Here is a 19,961-nt window from a genome sequence, read left to right on the forward strand (position 1 = left end):
AAAAGAATGTATGTAAAATCTGTTTTTCTATTATTGAAAGCCCTTTTATGTTCTGCTATACGTTTGTTAAAAGTTCTACCAGTTTGACCGATGTAAGTTTTTGGGCTGTCGCCACATTTAAGTTTGTATGCACTACTGTGTAAATGCTTTTTAATTTTGGCTCTTGTTGTTTTTAATATATCAGCCTAAGTTGTTGTTTGTTCTAGGTGTTATGTGTTATGTTATGCTGGTGTTACTCCTTTCTTTTTCATGCGCTTAATTCCCAATAAAGATAGTTAATAATATTAAAATGTCATAAGAAAGTAGCTTCAGAACATGCTTTTAAAGATATTTAATGCAATCTCAGCGCTCTCATTTTTATCGTATCGAACTAATAAACAAGATTTCAGTCAATTGATGTAAGATTTGTGTATAAAAAGGTAAAAACATTAACTCATTTTACTAAAAACTATAATATTGATTAAATAGAGCTAGTCTGTGTTTTTTAATTAATTAATTTCCATAGATTCTAATAAAGATAACTTAAGGTCTTTATTTTGGATGTGAAGAATTTGAAATTCGTTATTAAAAGAATGTATGTAGAATCTGTTTTTCTATTATTGAAAGCCCTTTTATGTTCTGCTATACGTTTGCTAAAAGTTCTACCAGTTTGACCGATGTAAGTTTTTGGGCTGTCGCCACATTTAAGTTTGTATGCACTACTGTGTAAATGCTTTTTAATTTTGGCTCTTGTTGTTTTTAATATATCAGCCTAAGTTGTTGTTTGTTCTAGGTGTTATGTGTTATGTTATGCTGGTGTTACTCCTTTCTTTTTCATGTGTTTATCTATTTTTGATGATAGAATAGATAGGAGATATAATTAAATATCATTAAGCAAATAGCAGTAAATAATGGGTACAACGAACCAACATTTAATAACATTTTAAATAAAAAATTTACACAAGAAAGTTCTAAAATTGGTATTTTCACCACCAGAGAAAAAACTCAGTACCTTCTGCTAGATTACATATTATACAGGCGATATATCAATCTCATGATAGGTAAGATGTTGATCTGCTTCAATCATGCGGCGCACATCATCATTATTCACGGACGGCGGTCACAGAATTCGTCACTAAGGATGGTGCGACCACGCTTGAATTTTTGGCTTTGATGTTTGGTTAGGCCACCTATAAAATCGTGTAAAATCCTTGTACGAATATGTTCACGAGATATTTCCCTTTTTCATGATTGTTTCGAAAATTTGTTTCTGGTAAATCACGCAATGGATTTTCAATCTGTCAATGTTTACATTAGAAATGTTAAAATTTGCGAAAATTATATTAACGAAGTCGACTAACTTCCGCTAGATGGCTCTTTGCAAAACTTTTAGTGTAACTCTCGTAAAACAACAAATACGTTTGGCAATGTTTTATCAGCGCACTTATTGACTATTCAAATAGTATTTTATCACAAATGATTTTTATAGATCATTTTTAGAGTTGGAACAGGTTTATACTACACCAGATGCATGTAGAATTAACTGAAACACGAAAGAAAAACGATGAAAGGAAAGCAGCTAGGAAACTTTTCATTTACAAAGAGACCGATTTTCCCAGCATATCAGGAGAAAAAGTTAAGGAAAAGAAGCCACCTGTAGGTAAGTAACAATGTAATTTTTAAATAATTCAACGAAATAAAACAAAAATAAGAATTAATATGTATTCAGAATAACTGAAAAATCCCAAACATCAAGAAAACCATTAAAATAAATGCAGTTATAGTAACCACCAGCTAGAAAAACCAGCACAGATCCGTATTTTCGTATCGACTCAACTCAATCAATATGTTTGGCTTATCATCCGTTCCGCATTGGCCATGGCGATGTTAATCACTATACTCCGCTCACTGATCGTAGTCACAACTGCCTAGTAAATTTAGTAATCATTTTTTGCTATGTTCTTTAAATTTTGACCTACTGAAAATGACTGACAATTACTATACAACCAAGTACACGTGCTTATAGTCAATATCTTTTTTTTTTAACATCTAAGATTTTTTACAATCTGTTTCACAATAAAAACAATAAGTAAAATTGTTTGTCTTTACAATGTCAGAGAGATGTAAGGTCCAGTGACCAAAGCATCATACACAAATATTAGTTTGTTCACCGGTGGGATGCGCACGTACACAGATACGCGAACACGAATACTAAAAACGGCACAGATCACAATGGCTGGAGACTGTTGAAGGTGTAGCTTCCACTACTGTAAGCACTGTCATGAGCGGTTTGGTAGGTCCAAGGGATCATACTGCTTTAACCCCTTCGCTTGTTGGTTGTGGAGAAGATTGTATGCCAGGGTGTTAGGATGCACTTACAACCTGTTTTGATATTGTTTAGAAATTCTTTTGCACTCTTCAGAGACTGTTAGTACCTGCAGATCTCTTTGTATTTAATTTTGTCAAATCCATGCTTTTAAATTATTTAGTATCGTTAATGGAAATTAATCACAATTTCAGTTGAAAGTACGTCTAATTTGTATTTTGCGAAAGATTTCGGAAATAGAAATCGAAACATGAAAATAACCTTATTTTTAAATTGTGCTTAATTACCAATAAAGATAGTTAATAATATTAAAATGTCATAAGAAAGTAGCTTCAGAACATGCTTTTAAAGATATTTAATGCAATCTCAGCGCTCTCATTTTTATCGTATCGAACTAATAAACAAGATTTCAGTGAATTGATGTAAGATTTGTGTATAAAAAGGTAAAAACATTAACTCATTTTACTAAAAACTATAATATTGATTAAATAGAGCTACAAAGACATTTTTGTGGATTTTAGTTTGTATATTGTTTCGGTATTATTAACGTTTCTAAAGCGTAGATAGTCCACATTCAGTGATAAAAGAAAGATACATATATTAATTTATTAATATTTCACTTTTTGCGACCAGTGACGCCGCAATCAATATAATTTGAGAAGTAGAACCCTTACCAGACATCCCAAGGTAACGAGGTAACGTAAAGTTATAGTCTAAGATCCCACTGCAGGATCACTAGGTTCATAACGTAGTTAATCAAACTCATATTTTTACATACCTACATTTAAAATCAGGAGAACATAAAAAGTGGCCGCATATATTTTTGATTTAATTATAGTTATTATTTTTTGACAAAAATTGTATTTCGTTAATTTATTTTTTAAATAAAATACGCTGCTCATGACGTATTCACATGATTTTTATATAAAATTAAAGCTAATTTTTTTCTTAATATGATGATATAAGTTTGCATGAGAAAAATTGGTCGAAAGTTAGGGTTGTCAGCTGTTAAAAAGGCGAGGTATCAAACATAAAATAAAAGAGAGCTAGCGGGCAACGCTACTGGTTTGAAATCAGTTGTGTAAAGCATGCATCGATAGATATATATTATACTACAAATTATATATATACATATATATATATATATATACATATATATATATATATATATTTATATATTTATATATATATACATATATATACATATATATATATATATATATATATATATATATATATATATATATATATATTTATATATTTATATATTTATATATTTATATATTTATATATACTACATACATTATATTTTACTACATATTATCACTTGTCAAACCAGTGTCGTTGTGCCCTAACTCTATTTTACTTTATCTTTGATACCTCGCGTTTTTAACAGCTTCAACCCTAATTGGAATCTTACATATTAGTTGAAAACTTATAATATACAGAATAAAAATTATAATCTCTTACAAAGTTTGAAGACTTTTTAATATATAAGATATGAAGTTTTATCATTTCACTAAATTCGGTTACTGCAGTATTTAGCAGCAGTGTATACTGGGCAATCCATCACTATATGTTCCACTGACATAGTTGTTTGACAAAACGCTTGAAAATTCTTAGCTAGGAGTGAGTTTTGTGTGACCAAGTCGTTATCGGCTGAGGAGCACTTGATCTTGTCGTTGGAAAAGTGAATTGGTGGTGTTTCAGAAGTTGCATCTGGTTTAATCGTTTTTAGTTTGGAATCTGTATGATACCACATCTCTTGCCAGATTTGATTGATATGATTTTTGATGGTTGGTTTCTTATCTGAGATTGGTAATTAGAATTGTTCTATCGTTTTCAGCTACTTTATCAGTTAATTAATTACCTTTAATGCCGGCGTGAGGTGGAGCCTTTATAAATCTAATGGGTTTTAAGAAGGTGAAGAATGTATTTGATGTACTAAATTAGTATATAAAGAATATACATGTTTAATTTCTTAAAGGCCTCTCAGTCAATCTTATAAAAGAAAATTTGTTTCTGTGTCACACATTGCTTGAGTGAATTAATAATTACTAATTGCTCCCTGTATAAATATTCATTATTCGGCTAAGAAAGAATGTTTTGCGGATAATCATGTTATTAATTCAAAATTTAAGTGATTATCGGAGTATTTGCAAAGAGAAAAATATTGTAATATTTACATTATAAAAATCCGACAGTAATCACATATATTTTTTTTATAGAAGCTGATATCGAAATTAAATTGGAAGATGAAAGAAGGGACGACATTTCAGACATTAGTCAATTATTTGGAACAAAACAGTTGCAATTAAATTGTTGTCTTAAATGTGGAAATGAGGTATGTATTTCATGTATATCATCGCTAGGTCATAAGTGACAATCCAATCATTTTTTTTGTGCAATCGAAATATCTACTTACGAATTGTGTAAAAGTTTATTATCTAAGATAAACTGTTATTATTTCTAGATTTCATTAAATAGTTAACATTTCGTGTATTTATACATGATGGTAAAGACGAAACAATGTAATTTTATCACACGATATTATATCCAATTCCAAATACGATCATCACATTTTAAACCGCCTTTTTGATTGCACACTGTATGTCAAAATGTGAAAAACATATTTTAATCTTAGGAATATATCGGACAATTAATAAATTTGCTAGTTAACTAAATTTCACATATTGGTTAAAACGTTACCTTAGTATCTATTTTACATAAAAAATCGCTCTAAATACTCGCTTTAAATACTCTAAATATATTTTTTGTTTCAAAAATCCAATTTAATTTTTTCTCGGTTTGTCACGAAAACGCTTCAAACTGTCATTGTATTTTGACAGACGTTAAAGTGTTAGTAAATAAGTATCTACCAAGTGTCTATCATTCATTTGTTTTCTTAAATTAAACATGATTTATTCATATTATGTAAGTGGAGAAATAGAACTAGTGTAGTTCTAACTAGTTTTAAGTTACAGAATTAAGCATACTAGCAATATTCGAGACAAAGAAAAAAGGACAAGGAATAGTAAAAATGGAAAATAATCATACCTTAATATATAGAGGAGCATCAGAAGATAAAGAGCAGCTGCAGGTGTAGGTTGTATATAATACAGAAAATACTGTAAAAAACAGATATACTTCTATAAAAGCATGATGAAAGGGAATATTACTAATAGAAATGAATGATAACGAGTAGCCGTAATCAAAACTATTAGAGTAGTGTATGGACCGACCAAACGAAGATGATAACGCACAACGCAAAGATAAATTTCGGAGAACGTTTGCATTCGAAGCCGCAAGAGGAGAAATATACATTGCACAGGTAATTTCAACAGTAGGGTCGGAATAAAAGACGAAACCAACACTAGACATATATAACCATATGGAGAAATGACCAGAAATAACAATGGACGGAGATTGCTAGAATTTTGCACTTTAAACAATATGGGAATAACTAATACATTTTTTAAACACATTGAAATCCACATGTATACTATAAAAGTAAAAAGTCGCAATGAAAAATCCTTAATGGATTTAGGACCCGAAATAGGCAGCGGCCTTTATATGGTAGTAACAAGCCACGAGAAAAAATAAAAAAGAAGAAAAAGCCTAGTACAGAAAAGGAAAAACCAAAAAAGGGATGATAAAAATGTATAAGCTAAAAAATAAAGAAATGGCAAACATATTTGAGAAAAAAGTAAACGAAAAACTTAGAAAAGTAAAAGAAGCAGTCGACTATAATGGTATAAACAACCTATGGAACAGCTACAAGGACCTGCTACTAGATGCAGCTTAGGAATCATGCGAAACAAGTAAAGCATGGTAGTCCGAAGAAATAAAAAAGGAAGCAAAAGTGAAGAGAAATGCATGGAAACAATATCTGAAAGACAAAACAAACGAGAATTAAATAACTATAAAAATTAAAGAAAAAAGGTAAAAATATTGGTAACAGCAGCAACGAGAGACAATTGAGAAAAAATTGGAGATAAAATGGAAGAAGATACAAACAGTAACCAAAAGCTAGACGATATGAACACAAAAAACCTGAAATATACAGCATTAAAAAATAAAAATGGAGAATTAATTACAGAAACAAAAGAAATAGTTTAAAGGTGGAAACAATACTACGGATATAAACCAAGATTACATTAATGAAGAACAAAATAATATATTGGAAGCTCCTGGAGTGGATAGAATAACAACAGGAATTATAAATAACATGGGGAAAAATGGAGAACAAATATTAATAAAAAGATTGATATGAGTAAATGAATGAATAAAATATGGAAAAATGAAGATTTACCGGAAGATTGGAAAGTCACCGGAAGGAATAACTACAGAGGATTGACGTTGCTATGTAAATGTATTAAACTCTTAGGAAAAATAATAAACAAACTGTTTTTATTGATTATTAACACTTTTTGTCTTGGGTAATTGGTGCAGGAAATGAATTAGAAATGACTTACAAGCTCAACAAAAACGTGCCTTTTTATTTCCACGTGTTCTTAATGCAACGGCTTGTACATGACTCTCGCGCATCGATCGAACAACAACAACTCGATCGAAGCGACCTCGCCCAAAATGCCCAATGTTGGCAGAAAGCAACGTTGCCAGTTCGATTTGAAAATTAAAACAAAATAGAAATTATTAGAGAATATGAACATGCCCCCCGCCTTGAAAGAGGGAAGCTTTCAAAGAAAAACATTATAACTGGTAAATATTAAAGAATAAAAAATAAAATAGATAATTTCTTAACTTAAAGGTCCTCAAGACTAATGATTTAAAATATAAAGTAAAAATGTTCAGTTCACAAAAACAAGTGTCATTGTATTTATCACTCAGTCTGTAAATTTGTTTCCAGCGGTAATGGACAAATCTTGGGAAATGCCCTTCTCACCAGGCCCTGTTCTGTCTTGATTACAGCAACTCTGCATACGTCATCGGGTCCTTTGATCACGTCCTCTATTCTTCCAAGCTTCCACTTCATCGGAGGAAGGTTATCATCTTTGATTAAAACTAAGGCTCCCCTCCTCAATGAATCATAATGCTGCTTCCATTTTGTACGAGCCTGGAGTTCACTGACATACTCCTTACTCCAGCGATTCCATAGATGCTGCTTAAGTTGTGACAGATGCTGGAATACAGTCAATCGATTATAAGGTGTATTAACAAAGTTTTTCTCGGGAACACTGCTGCCAGCTCGTCCAATTAAGAAATGTGAGGGGGTGAGTGGAGTAAGGTCGTGAGGTGAATCGGAGATAGGAGAAAGAGGTCTAGAGTTTAATATGGCCTCGACCTGCGTCAACAATGTAGTTAGCTGTTCAAAAGTAAACGAAGCTCCCTTAGTGACGCGACGTAAGTGGTGCTTAATGCTTTTAACTCCGGCTTCCCATAAACCACCAAAATGTGGTCCATAGGGAGGATTAAATTTCCAATTTATATTGTCTTTATGACAACTTTCGGATATTTCATTTTCATTTTGAGATAAAAATCGACCTAATTGACAAAGTTCGTTACTAGCCGCTATAAAATTGGAACCATTATCACTTAATACTTGAGAGGTCATTCCTCCTCTAGCAACGAAACGTTTTAATGCCAACAAAAAATATTCTTTACTTAAATCACAAACTAATTCGATGTGAATCGCTTTTGTGACCGCGCAAATAAATAAACAGATATATGCCTTGGAAATTTTACATCCGCGGCCTGTGCGACTTTTTATTAATAAGGGACCTGCATAGTCAACGCCAGTTACTTCAAACGGTAGTCGCGAACTTAAACGATCTTTTGGTAAGGCGGCCATAATAGGTTTAGTTATTTGAGGCTTAAATCTGAAACAAGACAGGCACTTTCTTACAATTGATTTGACCAACAGCCGACCACCAATAGGCCAAAAAATATCGCGAATTGTCGCAAGCATCAGCTGAGGCCCTGCATGCAATAAATCAAGATGAGTTTGGCTAGCAATTAAAAACATTAAATGTGATTTAGAATGTAAAATTAAAGGATGTTTTTTCTCGAATGCAAATTTCGAATTACTCAACCTACCACCAACCCTTAGAAAACCGAATTCGTCTATAAATGGATTTAAACTTAGGAGACAACTATTTGATTTTAACGGTTTGTTGGTGCGCAAATTTGTAATGTCCGCTTTAAAATAGATATCTTGATCAATTTTGATGAGAACATCAAACGCATGTTTTATTTCAACGGTACTTATATAATTTGTTTTAAAACGCAAGTGATTATCTTTTAACTTAAATCTTATCACCCATGCCGTTACTCTCTTTAATTTATCCAAATTGGAGTATTTGTTTATAATAAAATCGTCCACTATCGCCGTGAAAGCAATACGGTCATCCATTTTCTTGATATCAGGTAACTTTTGATCTGATATTTGCTTTTTAGGCCAACGATCTTCATTGTCCGTGAGCCAAGACGGTCCATACCACCATAAATTATTATTTAAAAGCGATGATGGTGTACTTCCTCTTGATATAATGTCAGCTGGATTTTGATTGGAGCTAACATGCTTCCAACAATCCGAACTAGTCGAGTCTTGAATCTCAGAAACTCTGTTGCTTACAAAAGTTTTAAATTTATTGGGAGGTGATTTTAGCCATCCCAGTACGATTGTAGAATCGGACCAAAAAATACAACGAGAGAAATTAACTCTCAAAGACGTTCTCACCCTTTTTGATAATCTGGCTAATAGTAAAGCAGCAGAAAGTTCAAGTCGGGGGATAGATATGGTTTTCAATGGAGCTACTTTAGATTTTGCGCACAATAGGTGAGAAAATATCTGACCTTCTGCATTTACTGACCTGATATAAACGCATGCGCCGTACGCTGTTTCCGATGCATCAGCAAAACCATGCATTTCCAAATATGCCGCATTCTCACACATAGCGTGTCTTTGAATACGAAGCTCATTTAATACAGGCAAATCAGATCTAAACTGAGAATAGGAAGTGTATATACTTGACGGGACAGATTCGTCCCAAGACAGCTTTTCCAACCAAAGCGATTGTAATATCACCTTGGCCTTTAATATGCAAGGAGCTAAAAGCCCTAACGGATCGAACACCTGCGATACCTCTGATAATATTATTCTTTTGGTAATTTTAGGAGTATAAAAACTATCATTGATCTTATAAATTAATTGATCTGAATTTGGGCTCCACGTAATACCTAATGTTTTAGCATTTTCATTTTCCCCGAAATTTATAAATAATGAGTCCACTTCGTCGGATTCTACGTACTTTAGCACATCATTATTATTTGAATAAAATTTTCTCAACTCAAAACAACCCTGTTTTAAAATATTCGAAACTCCTTTGCAGATACAGGCTGCTTCCTCAACACTGTCCGCTCCGCTCAACAAATCATCTACATAAAAGTCAGATCTTATTATATTCGCCAGTTTAGGATTTTTAGATTCATTTTCAGCCGCTAATTGAAATAGACATCGAATAACTAGATACGACGCTGCCGCAGTGCCGTATGTCACAGTCTTTAATTCGTACACATTTATTGGATCATTTGAATTTTCGCGGTACAATATCCGCTGTAAACTCCTTTGGTCTGGAATTACTAATACCTGGCGGTACATTTTAGCAATATCAGCCGAAAAAACATTTATATTGTCTAAAACGCAGAAGAATAGAAAAAAGTTCATCTTGTAATGTCGGACCGACGTATTGCAAATTATTTAATGAGTAGCCCGACGAGGAAGGACATGAAGCGTCGAACACAACACGTATTTTTGAAGTAAGACTATCTTGTCGAATAACTGCGCGATGTGGCATATAGTACGATAAATTCGCGGTGTCCAGGTTTTCTACCTTTTTCATGTGTCCTAAATTCAGGTATTCCTGTATAAATTCGTTGTATAATTTTTTAAGTTCTGGTTTTGAATTTAATTTTCGCTCTAAGTTCAAGAATCTTTTGTATGCTATGGTATAAGACTCTCCTAATCTTTCAATATTTTCTTTGAATGGTAACTTGACTATAAACCTTCCGTCACTATCGCGTTTAAAATGATCTACGAAATGCTTTTCACATTTGTATTCGTCCACCGTGTAGACCCGATTTGATTCCACTTCCTCAATTTCCCAGAAACGACTCAAAGTTTTATTAACATTAACTTTATCACTTTTCAAAATCAAATTACAAGACACATTGTTGGTTTTTTGAGCAGTAGGACCTGATATTATCCATCCAAATTTAGTTTTTTGCATTAAAGGTTTATTCGGACCCAACGAAATTTGTCCAATACAAATTAGAGTCCAAAACATATCCGATCCGATGATCATTTGAATTTTATCAGATTTGAAAAATGATGGATCGGCTAGTTTTAAATGACTAGGGATTTTTAGATCTGCCACGTTAACATAGGACACTGGTAAGTGATGAGATATTTTGTCAATAACGAAAAAATGGTTCTTGAATTGAAAGGCATTATGAATAGCCTGAACTTGTAACTCACATTTTGTAGTAATATTAGTTGAAATACCATTTATGCCCGTCACTATAATGTCTGTTGGTATATTCTCCAAATGGAGGCCATTAAATAAGTCTTTTGAAATAAAGCTGGATTGAGCACCTGAGTCAAGCAAAGCCCTCACAGTATGAGATCTGTTGTATTTATCGAATAGTTGGACGAGCACAGTAGATAAAAAAACGTGTTCAATAGAACTGTAGGCTGATAAAGCTACCTCAGTTGATTGCGCAGGCGCACAATCCACGATTGCACTATTTTGTGTAGGATAATTAGATTGCGAATTGACATTACGTTGTTCTAAATGCAAAAGAGTATTATGTTTTGATCCGCATTTCGTACAATTACCCCGTCGACAAAATTTACTAGTGTGTCCTCCTTTTAAACAATTAATGCATAGCTTCATGAACCTAGCCTTATCAATGCGATCTCTAATAGTTAGCTTTAGGAAATCATTGCAATTTTGAATATAATGTTCTTTTTTACAAAAGACGCATTTTGGAGCATTTCGTTCACCCCCCGTAACAATAAATCCGCGAGTACTGTTATTTACCGATTTTCTTTTATCTGGATGAGTTTCATTTACCATTTCTAATAAATCAGCTCGTGATTTTATGAATTCTTTGAAATCTTCAAAGGTATGCCTTTCTCCATTCTTTTTAAAACTTTCCCATTCACGTAGGGTTATTGAATCGAGTTTAGTTGAGATTAAATATATAAGTAATGTACCCCATTCACTAGTTGGTTGGTTTAATTGCTCAAGAGCCCTCAAATTCTTTGTAATAATATCTAATAATTTGCGAAGAGATACAGCTGATTCTTTAACGACCGGTTCACAATTGAATAGAGATTTAACGTGATTATGTATTAACAGCTGGTCGTTATCGTATCGTTCAGAAAGTGCCTTCCAAGCCACGTCATAATTAGCAGTGGAAATTTCCAACGACTGAATAATATCAGTTGCCACACCTTCCAAAGACGCCCGTAAATAATGAAATTTTTGTATAGGACTTATATTGTTATTTTCGTGAATTAGACTTTTATAGGTGTCCCTAAATTCGAGCCACGTCTGATATGAACCGGAAAATTTAGGTAAATTTATTGTCGGTAATTTTATTGCCGTGCCTTGATCAAAGTTTTGAATTTGTGAATTGTTAAGGGAAGAACTAGATACATCGCCGGTTTCAAAATCTAAAATAATTTTTCTGCCTTTAGCTATATAAGTATAATATGTCGTTTCAAACGTTTCCCTTTCTATTAACTGGATTTGAAACTCTTCTTCGTCTTCCGTATCTAATTCGATTCGCGATTGTATTATTTCAAATTCCGATTTAAGCGATTCTATGTCTAAAAGCCGCGCTTTTAATTGAATTATTTCTAACTCACTAATTTCTTTTTCGGATAATGTATTCAGATATTTAATAAAAATTGTTAGTTTACTTTTAAGCACACCTCGTTTTTTAGTATCAGACATTATGATTAACTTAAAATTGTTACAAATCGAAGCAGTAAAAAACTATAGACTATATAAAGAAAAGTTTAAGGAAAGTGATTGAAAAGGAACTCACATTTATTGAACTTGTAGGTAGCTTCAACTTCTGGTTGCACCAACGTGTTGTCTCTTCCACTGGGCCGGTAAATTTACACAAACGGGAGCGAACACTATTGTTTAACTAACCGTTACGAAATTTTCCACTGAGTCCTGTTATAGACCGGGATTTTACGAATTAGTTAACCACGCTCTGCTACCAATGTTTTTATTGATTATTAACACTTTTTGTCTTGGGTAATTGGTGCAGGAAATGAATTAGAAATGACTTACAAGCTCAACAAAAACGTGCCTTTTTATTTCCACGTGTTCTTAATGCAACGGCTTGTACATGACTCTCGCGCATCGATCGAACAACAACAACTCGATCGAAGCGACCTCGCCCAAAATGCCCAATGTTGGCAGAAAGCAACGTTGCCAGATCGATTTGAAAATTAAAACAAAATAGAAATTATTAGAGAATATGAACACAAACAGTTAATAACAATGACGGAACACACATTAGACTAAGCACAAAGTGAATTTAGAAGTGATAGGAGTATGCGGCATCATATATTTACTTATAAACATAATAATAAACAAACGGTTAATAACAATGACGGAACACACATTAGACTAAGCATAAAGTGAATTTAGAAGTGGTAGGAGTATGCAGCATCATATATTTACTTAAAAACAGATAACACAAAAAGCGCTATAAAAGAAAAAGAAAATATACGTAGCATGTATGTTTACAATAAATAGATGCTTAGCTCAATACTATGAGCTAAGTAGCTAATATTTGTAGACGAAATTATTAAGACATGCACAAAAAGAACTCAAAAATTGAATGTAGGATATAGAAATCTCAAAGAGTAGAAATCTCGAAAAGTTTAAGGTTCATCAGTGTCGAAGACACATAACATTTAATTACTCAGAGTCTAACCTTTATATTAAGGTGCATATTGCAAAGAAGAGTTTGCATTCTATAAAACGTACCTCTGGCTTTCTCAGTTATAATCAAGTTCTCTAGAATTGTACCAATTCTCATTTAAGTTGAAAATATATGAAATTTTGAACTTTAAGTTTTTTAGAAAAATCCAAAGTTAATACAGTTATTGTTATGTAAATTCACATATTTGTAAAATATATATTTCTTTTGCACTATGCTCTATATTTAGTATTTTTTCTAAAGTCGTCATTTTTAACATTTAAACAGGTTATATACATGCTAAAAGTTTAATGTTATATGTATTTAAAAGTATTTACTTCATGAACCGAAACTGAGTGATGGTGTTTGTGAGTGACGCTTCCGTCCATCGTTTGCTACGTTCTATTCACCCTCGACAACATGAATAACAGTTTTGAGCCAGCTCATGCGCAATCTAGTCAACTGTCGAAGTCGAAAGGGTCAGACATCAAGTTACAAACTAATGACAAATCAGCTAAAAAGGGCTGCTTCACTCGCACTGACAGGGCGGTTAGATTCGACTAACTGTTGCCTTCATGTTAGGATTTATTACAATTACAATTCCTTGTTTTAGATTTCTTTATATGGCTCAGTCATTTAATTCTCTACACTCTTAATTTCTTTTCTATGGGGCTTCCTGCATTACGGAGATGGTAGATCCTTCCCTATGGGTTATAAAGTTTACAGTGCATGTTAATACTCAGTTATAATAAATATCGAGTACATCACGCCAAGATGATGCAAATACAAAAAGAAACAGGAATTAACAACCAAGATCTGAAAATAATTAGATATCTTTACTGGAATCAGACAGAAAATCTCAGAGTTGAAGGTGAACACACTGACTATGTGAAAATCATGCGTGGAGTGAGGCAAGGCTGTATTTTGTCTCCTCTAATCTTCAATCTGTACTCTGAAAGAATATTTATCGAAGCTTTATACGAAACTGAAAAAGGTATTCTACTAAATGGTTACCGGCTAAACAACATCAGATATGCAGATGACACCATAGTATTTGCGGACAACTTAGAAGACCTACAAGTTCTTATGAACAAAATCACGTATTACAGTCAACAATATGGACTCAATATAAACGTTAAGAAGACAAAGCTTATGATAATTAGTAAGAAAAGGATAACAGAAGTTCAATACTACGTCAACCAATCCCCTGTAGAAAGAGTGACGCACTACAACTACCTTGGCACCATATTAAATGAAGAATGGACCAACAACCAGGAGATTGGAGCACGCATCGGAAAAGCTAGATCCACCTTCAATCGGATGGGGGCCTTCTTCAAGAGTCACAACCTCTCTCTTGATACAAAAGTAAGAATGCTGCGATGCTACGCCTTCTCTGTCCTTTTTTATGGTGTTTAATCGTGGTCCTTGAACGAAGATATGTGCAGAAAGCTGGAAGCATTTGAGATGTGGCTATATCGGAGAATGCTTAAGATCCCGTGGACTAACCGGGTCCCAAATGGGGAGGTCCTCAGAAGAATAAATAAGAACCGAGTGGTACTGACCACCATCAAACCTCGAAAGGAAAAATATTCCTGCAAGGAAAAATATTTGGAAAACGAGGTCCAGGAAGAAGAACATCTTGGTTAAAGAACCTCAGAATCTGGTTCAATACAACATCTGTGCAGCTTTTCCGCGCTGCTGCAGATAAGATAAAGATTGCCATGATGATCGCCAACATTCGTAACGGATAGGCACATCAAGAAGAAGAAGATAATAAATATTCCGTTAAAATTGTTGCACTGTTAGTTACCGACACAGTATCGTCTCGGTAACGATACAAGGAGACGTATCTCCTATATAAACTATAACCAATCAGCAAAACCATTTCTAAAGTGTCAGTTTCTGTGGTCGAATTGTACTGTAAAATGAGATTAATTTTTTTCAAATATACATATATTTGAAATGTTATTGTTATATACTCAAATATTTAATTATTGTATTTTTAGGTAAGGAAAGAATCTTTCTTATTAGCCTGTAATCTTGTATATCCGTCTCATATGGGAGATAAAGACGAATGGAGTTTTTGTGATATTTTAAAAAGATCTCTGTGTCCAAAACAAACAACACCAGCTTGGTGTGAAAACTGTTCAAAATTTTTGCCTACATCTCAATCCAGGGTTCTTCAGGTAAGCCACACTAGATTCTACCTTGTGAATAGTTGTTATAGACAAATCTAATAATTTCTTAAGATTTACTTACTCGATTTCCAATTTTCAAAGACGGACTTTAATTAATGGTCTGTCTTGGAAGAGTTGGTTGAAAACTCTTTTGGAAACACATTATTAATAATAACAATTGCTTTTTCATTTTTAGGCGCTTCCAAATGTACTCTCTGTTAACACAGGTCTCCATAATGCACAACACAAACAGTTTTGGCAAACTCAGATGGATAAAGTCGTGGCGAAAGTTTCCACCATAGAAGTTAACAACAGATCATCTACACCTACTTCAGTTTTGGGATCATCTAAACCTTGTAGATATGGAGATTTGTGTTCAAGGCCAGGATGTCGGTTTGTATTACTTAACTTTATACATTTACTTTGCATTATAAAAGGTGATACACAATAAGGTGATGACGTCATCGGCTCTTTTTTTTTAAATGTAACACCCTATATCTTATGACATTTTTAGATAGATAAAAATGAGCTGATCCCAAAAAAGTATAATACTGGGGTCTAATGGATATAATTTGAAAGTACGTTACCGTACACGGAGATTTAGGGTTTCAAAACAAGTGACATAACAATACATTTGAGACAAATTATCTCAAGTCTGATATACTTATACGCTGTCACGAAAACTGGCAAAATAGTAATAAAAATATCTTGGTTTAAATAAATATTATTTCGAAACAAAATGAATTCATTAGAATGGATAAATCGATAACGGGTTAATCGTTAACTGGCCAGTTAGTCATCATTTTCATCTACTTTACAAAGGACATCTTTTATAAATTCTATATCCTCAGTTGTTTCTGATGTAATGGGTTGTTGGTAAAAAGTATGATGCAACCAATGACGTATAAAAAATAGACTCCGCATCCTTGTACACTTGATATATAATCGGGTGTCGTAAAGTCCTGGTTGAAGGTATAATATTTACCAAATCACTGGAGTGCTCGTTTATTTTATAATAAGTTTATTTTTCATTGTCAAAAGGAAATCTATGAAAAAAAACATAGTTAGAAAAATTATATTTCACTGATTTTAATAACAAAAAATTTAATTAAAATTATTAGGTATTCAGTATAACGCATAATAATTTATTTATTAAATAACAAAACGCCTTCACTGACTGTCAACACATAACCTAATGCTTCTAAAAGAATATACATTTTAAAAATGACTTACCTGAAAAGTGATGTTTAGCTTTTCGACTTCCGCGACCACAAGCAAGACAATTAAATGGCATTTTACTAAAATATTAAGTAAATGACTCTCAAAAATTTGAAATAAAATTTGCTTGTCACCCAAAAATATGCAAATACAATGTCACTTCGTAAAAAATCGTGAACTTCGAGCAACTTCGTGTCATAACAATAACATAAACAGAGGTATTCATGTTTAAGACACTTTAAAGCCGACACTGGGTCTAGATATTATACATCATTGGATGCAACATATCCTTTTTTTATGTTTAATTACTGGTTGTGGGGCAGTATATAATTATTTTTGCTTAATCATTTCAATAGACACTTCTTCGACATTGCGTTTTTCTTTATTTTTTTGTTTCAGCGAATCCGATTCAAATTGTACATAATTTTGAACTTGCTCATTACAAAAGACTTTATAAGGTTCTTCTCTCATAAATCTTATCCAATGTGTTTTTAGCCAAAAAATTACCACCTCATTTATTTATTGGTCTTTTAGAGACAGTATCAGTTAGCGGTTGAGTTTACCGAAAGTACAAGCTGAATATAGCCGAAAATGTCAAAAATATTTGGGTTTGTCGATGTTGGCATGTTTTTATAATGCATACGTCGTATGCTTCAAATATAAAGAGATAAAGCTTTTAAAAAGTACATTTCGATTATATTATTTTATGAATCCTGTAATTTTTAATTTATATGAAGCAATAACGAGTAAATATTTGTCTCTTTCGAGATTAATTGCAAACATCTGTTGTAATCTGGCAACTGCTGATTTGACGATTTCCAAATCTATCCCCTAATCTATCAAAGGATAATTGCTAAAAAAATTTCTAATAATTAACTGCAATTAATCTACAAAGAAACAAATATTTACTCATTGTTTTTTTTATATAAATCAAAAATTGCAGAATTCATAACATAATATAAACAAAATGTACTTTTCTAAAGCTTTATCTTTTTATATTTGAAGCATACAGCATCTATATTATAAAAACATGTCAACACTTTTATACCGAAATTTTTTGTTCCATGTTTGACATTTGCGGCTATAATCAGCTTGTACTTTCGGTAAACTCAACCCAGTTAGCTCTTTACTAAAGTAGAAATCTTCTTGGCGCATTTTTGTTACATGAAATGGGTTTTTCCATCTGCACTTTAATTTACTCTCTTTTAACTTGGATAAGACAGTAGCATTATCCTATAAAGGAGTTCTTCAACCCTTGATTTTTAATAACAGCCAGGTCAGTATCTTTGATACTGTACAATTTTTTGGTATTTTTATAGACAACAACCTTAAATGGGCCCTTCATATCGATTTGTTAAGTAAGAAACTAGCCTCAGCCTTCTATGCAATAAGATCTGTTTCGAAGGAAATCAATTTAGCATTTTCCAAAATAACATATTTTTCTTTGTTCGAGTCTCATCTTCGATATGGCCTTCCTTTTTGGGGTACTAGTACTACTAGCTGTCCAATCTGATGCTATTTTTATATTACAAAAAGAGCAATACGGTATCTTTTTGGCCTGAGTACAATAACACATTGCAGAAGCTACTTCAAAAATCACGTGATTTTAACTCTTCCTCTTTATATATTTTAGAAAATGTTTGCTTAGTTCGAAAACACCTGCATGTTTTTCCAGCAAGACCTAATCATGACTGCTCCACCAGAAATTCAACCTTTGAAGTGTATTTACCGTGAGTTAGTAAAGAAATCTATATTATATTCCACAAAAAAATTATACAACCATCTCCCTTTGTAACTTAAATCTACAACTTCTTTCCTTAAGTTCCGTAAATTGACCTATCTATCTGAAAGACCATACTATTTAGTGGAAGAGTTTCTTAACGAATAACTAAGAAATTACAGTACGTTTAGGTACAAGCAACTAAATTATTTATATAGATTTGTGTATTACATGCAGCAACTTAAACTTAGTCCTTAAGGTTTTGCGACATTGCAAAATTGTACAATTTTCAGTAACAATAAAGCATATTTCTATTCTATTCTAATGTAAATTCCATACGTCAGGTGAAAAAATTATTTGCATTTTTTTTCGTACATATGATTCGATAGACCCAAAGTCCGTATCGATGGGTAGATATGAGTGACCATTAGTGTCTATATATAAATCATGAACTGATTTCTTGAGACCCACGGGATGCAGTGGTCTCATCATATGTGTACATATATCCCTGTGTATTGTTTAGCTCATAAATCCATATATTTTATAAGTAGATATTCCTTTTATAATGTTCTACACTAGTACTTAAATTTTGGAAAAAGGTAAAGCCTTTTCCATATAAAAAAGAAAAAAAAACTTGGTCCATTTTCCGTATTAGCATCATCTGCTGCCTAGGCAGTCCTAGCAGCTTTGACTTTCCTTAAATGTAGTTCTTGATTTCTTTTCAATTACGTTGTTGTTCTTCGTTTCTAACGTAAGGTAGTTTGTTCTTAACACTGTTACATCGTTCGTAGGAACGTGAAAATTCTGAACTAAGAGGTCTCCGATATATGGATTTGCTTGCAGGTTTACTTTTACCAATGCGTATTTCAAATATAAATGGTACATAGCAGTCACAGTTAAATCAGAAGCCAGCTATTTTCTATTTAAATTCTCTTGTCAATAGTGTGATTGATAAATTGGAGAAAATAATACGTGTTCTCGAACTAAATTCAGTGTGTCATCAGATATTTTTGGCGGTTTACATTATCTTATGGTTCTAATAAGAACTAGTAAGAGGCATTGAAATGTTGAAATTTGGATAACAATTTGGAATAAAACTAGCAAGTTTAGTTGTGAATAATATTATTTATTATTATAGTAATAATAAATCACTTTATATTATATTTTAATATATATTTAAATAATTTTGCGTCTATCCTACTGTAAGTATATGTTTAGTCAATTCAAATGTCGTGTTAGTTAAGTGTATACAATCAGAAAAACAATTCATTATTCATAAAAACATATAATTTTTTAGGTTTAGACACAGTTTTGATAATGCCGTGCCCATCCCTCCTTCGAAAAACCCCTATTGTAGTAATAATTGGTTGCCGCACCGATTTGAATTGACCATAAAAACAGAAGAGTTGGAAATAAAAAAAATTGAGGAAGATGACGAGGTAAGTTGGATTTTTGAATATCTTTTTGGGTTGTAGTACTATTCACCAAACTAAAAATGACCTGAGAAGGTTGTGTAGTATTGACAACGCCTACTCTCTGTAACAAAACTCATTAGTTAATTTACAAAGTACAC

At 32.6% G+C, this 19,961-nt stretch overlaps 1 protein-coding gene across 1 annotated transcript in view; it reads left to right on the forward strand.

Annotated features, from left to right (window-relative positions):
- Positions 1 to 19,961, forward strand: part of PAN2 (PAN2-PAN3 deadenylation complex catalytic subunit PAN2) — a 101,519-nt gene that overhangs the window by 59,699 nt on the left and 21,859 nt on the right. The window contains exons 11-15 of the mRNA XM_072529703.1: positions 1,480 to 1,639; positions 4,534 to 4,649; positions 15,280 to 15,459; positions 15,647 to 15,843; positions 19,686 to 19,827. Coding sequence (XP_072385804.1) covers positions 1,480 to 1,639; positions 4,534 to 4,649; positions 15,280 to 15,459; positions 15,647 to 15,843; positions 19,686 to 19,827 — 795 coding nt within the window. The remainder of the gene's footprint in view (positions 1 to 1,479; positions 1,640 to 4,533; positions 4,650 to 15,279; positions 15,460 to 15,646; positions 15,844 to 19,685; positions 19,828 to 19,961) is intronic.

The sequence above is a fragment of the Diabrotica undecimpunctata genome, chromosome 4 (genome assembly GCF_040954645.1).
Source record: "Diabrotica undecimpunctata isolate CICGRU chromosome 4, icDiaUnde3, whole genome shotgun sequence".
Lineage (NCBI taxonomy): Eukaryota > Metazoa > Arthropoda > Insecta > Coleoptera > Chrysomelidae > Diabrotica > Diabrotica undecimpunctata.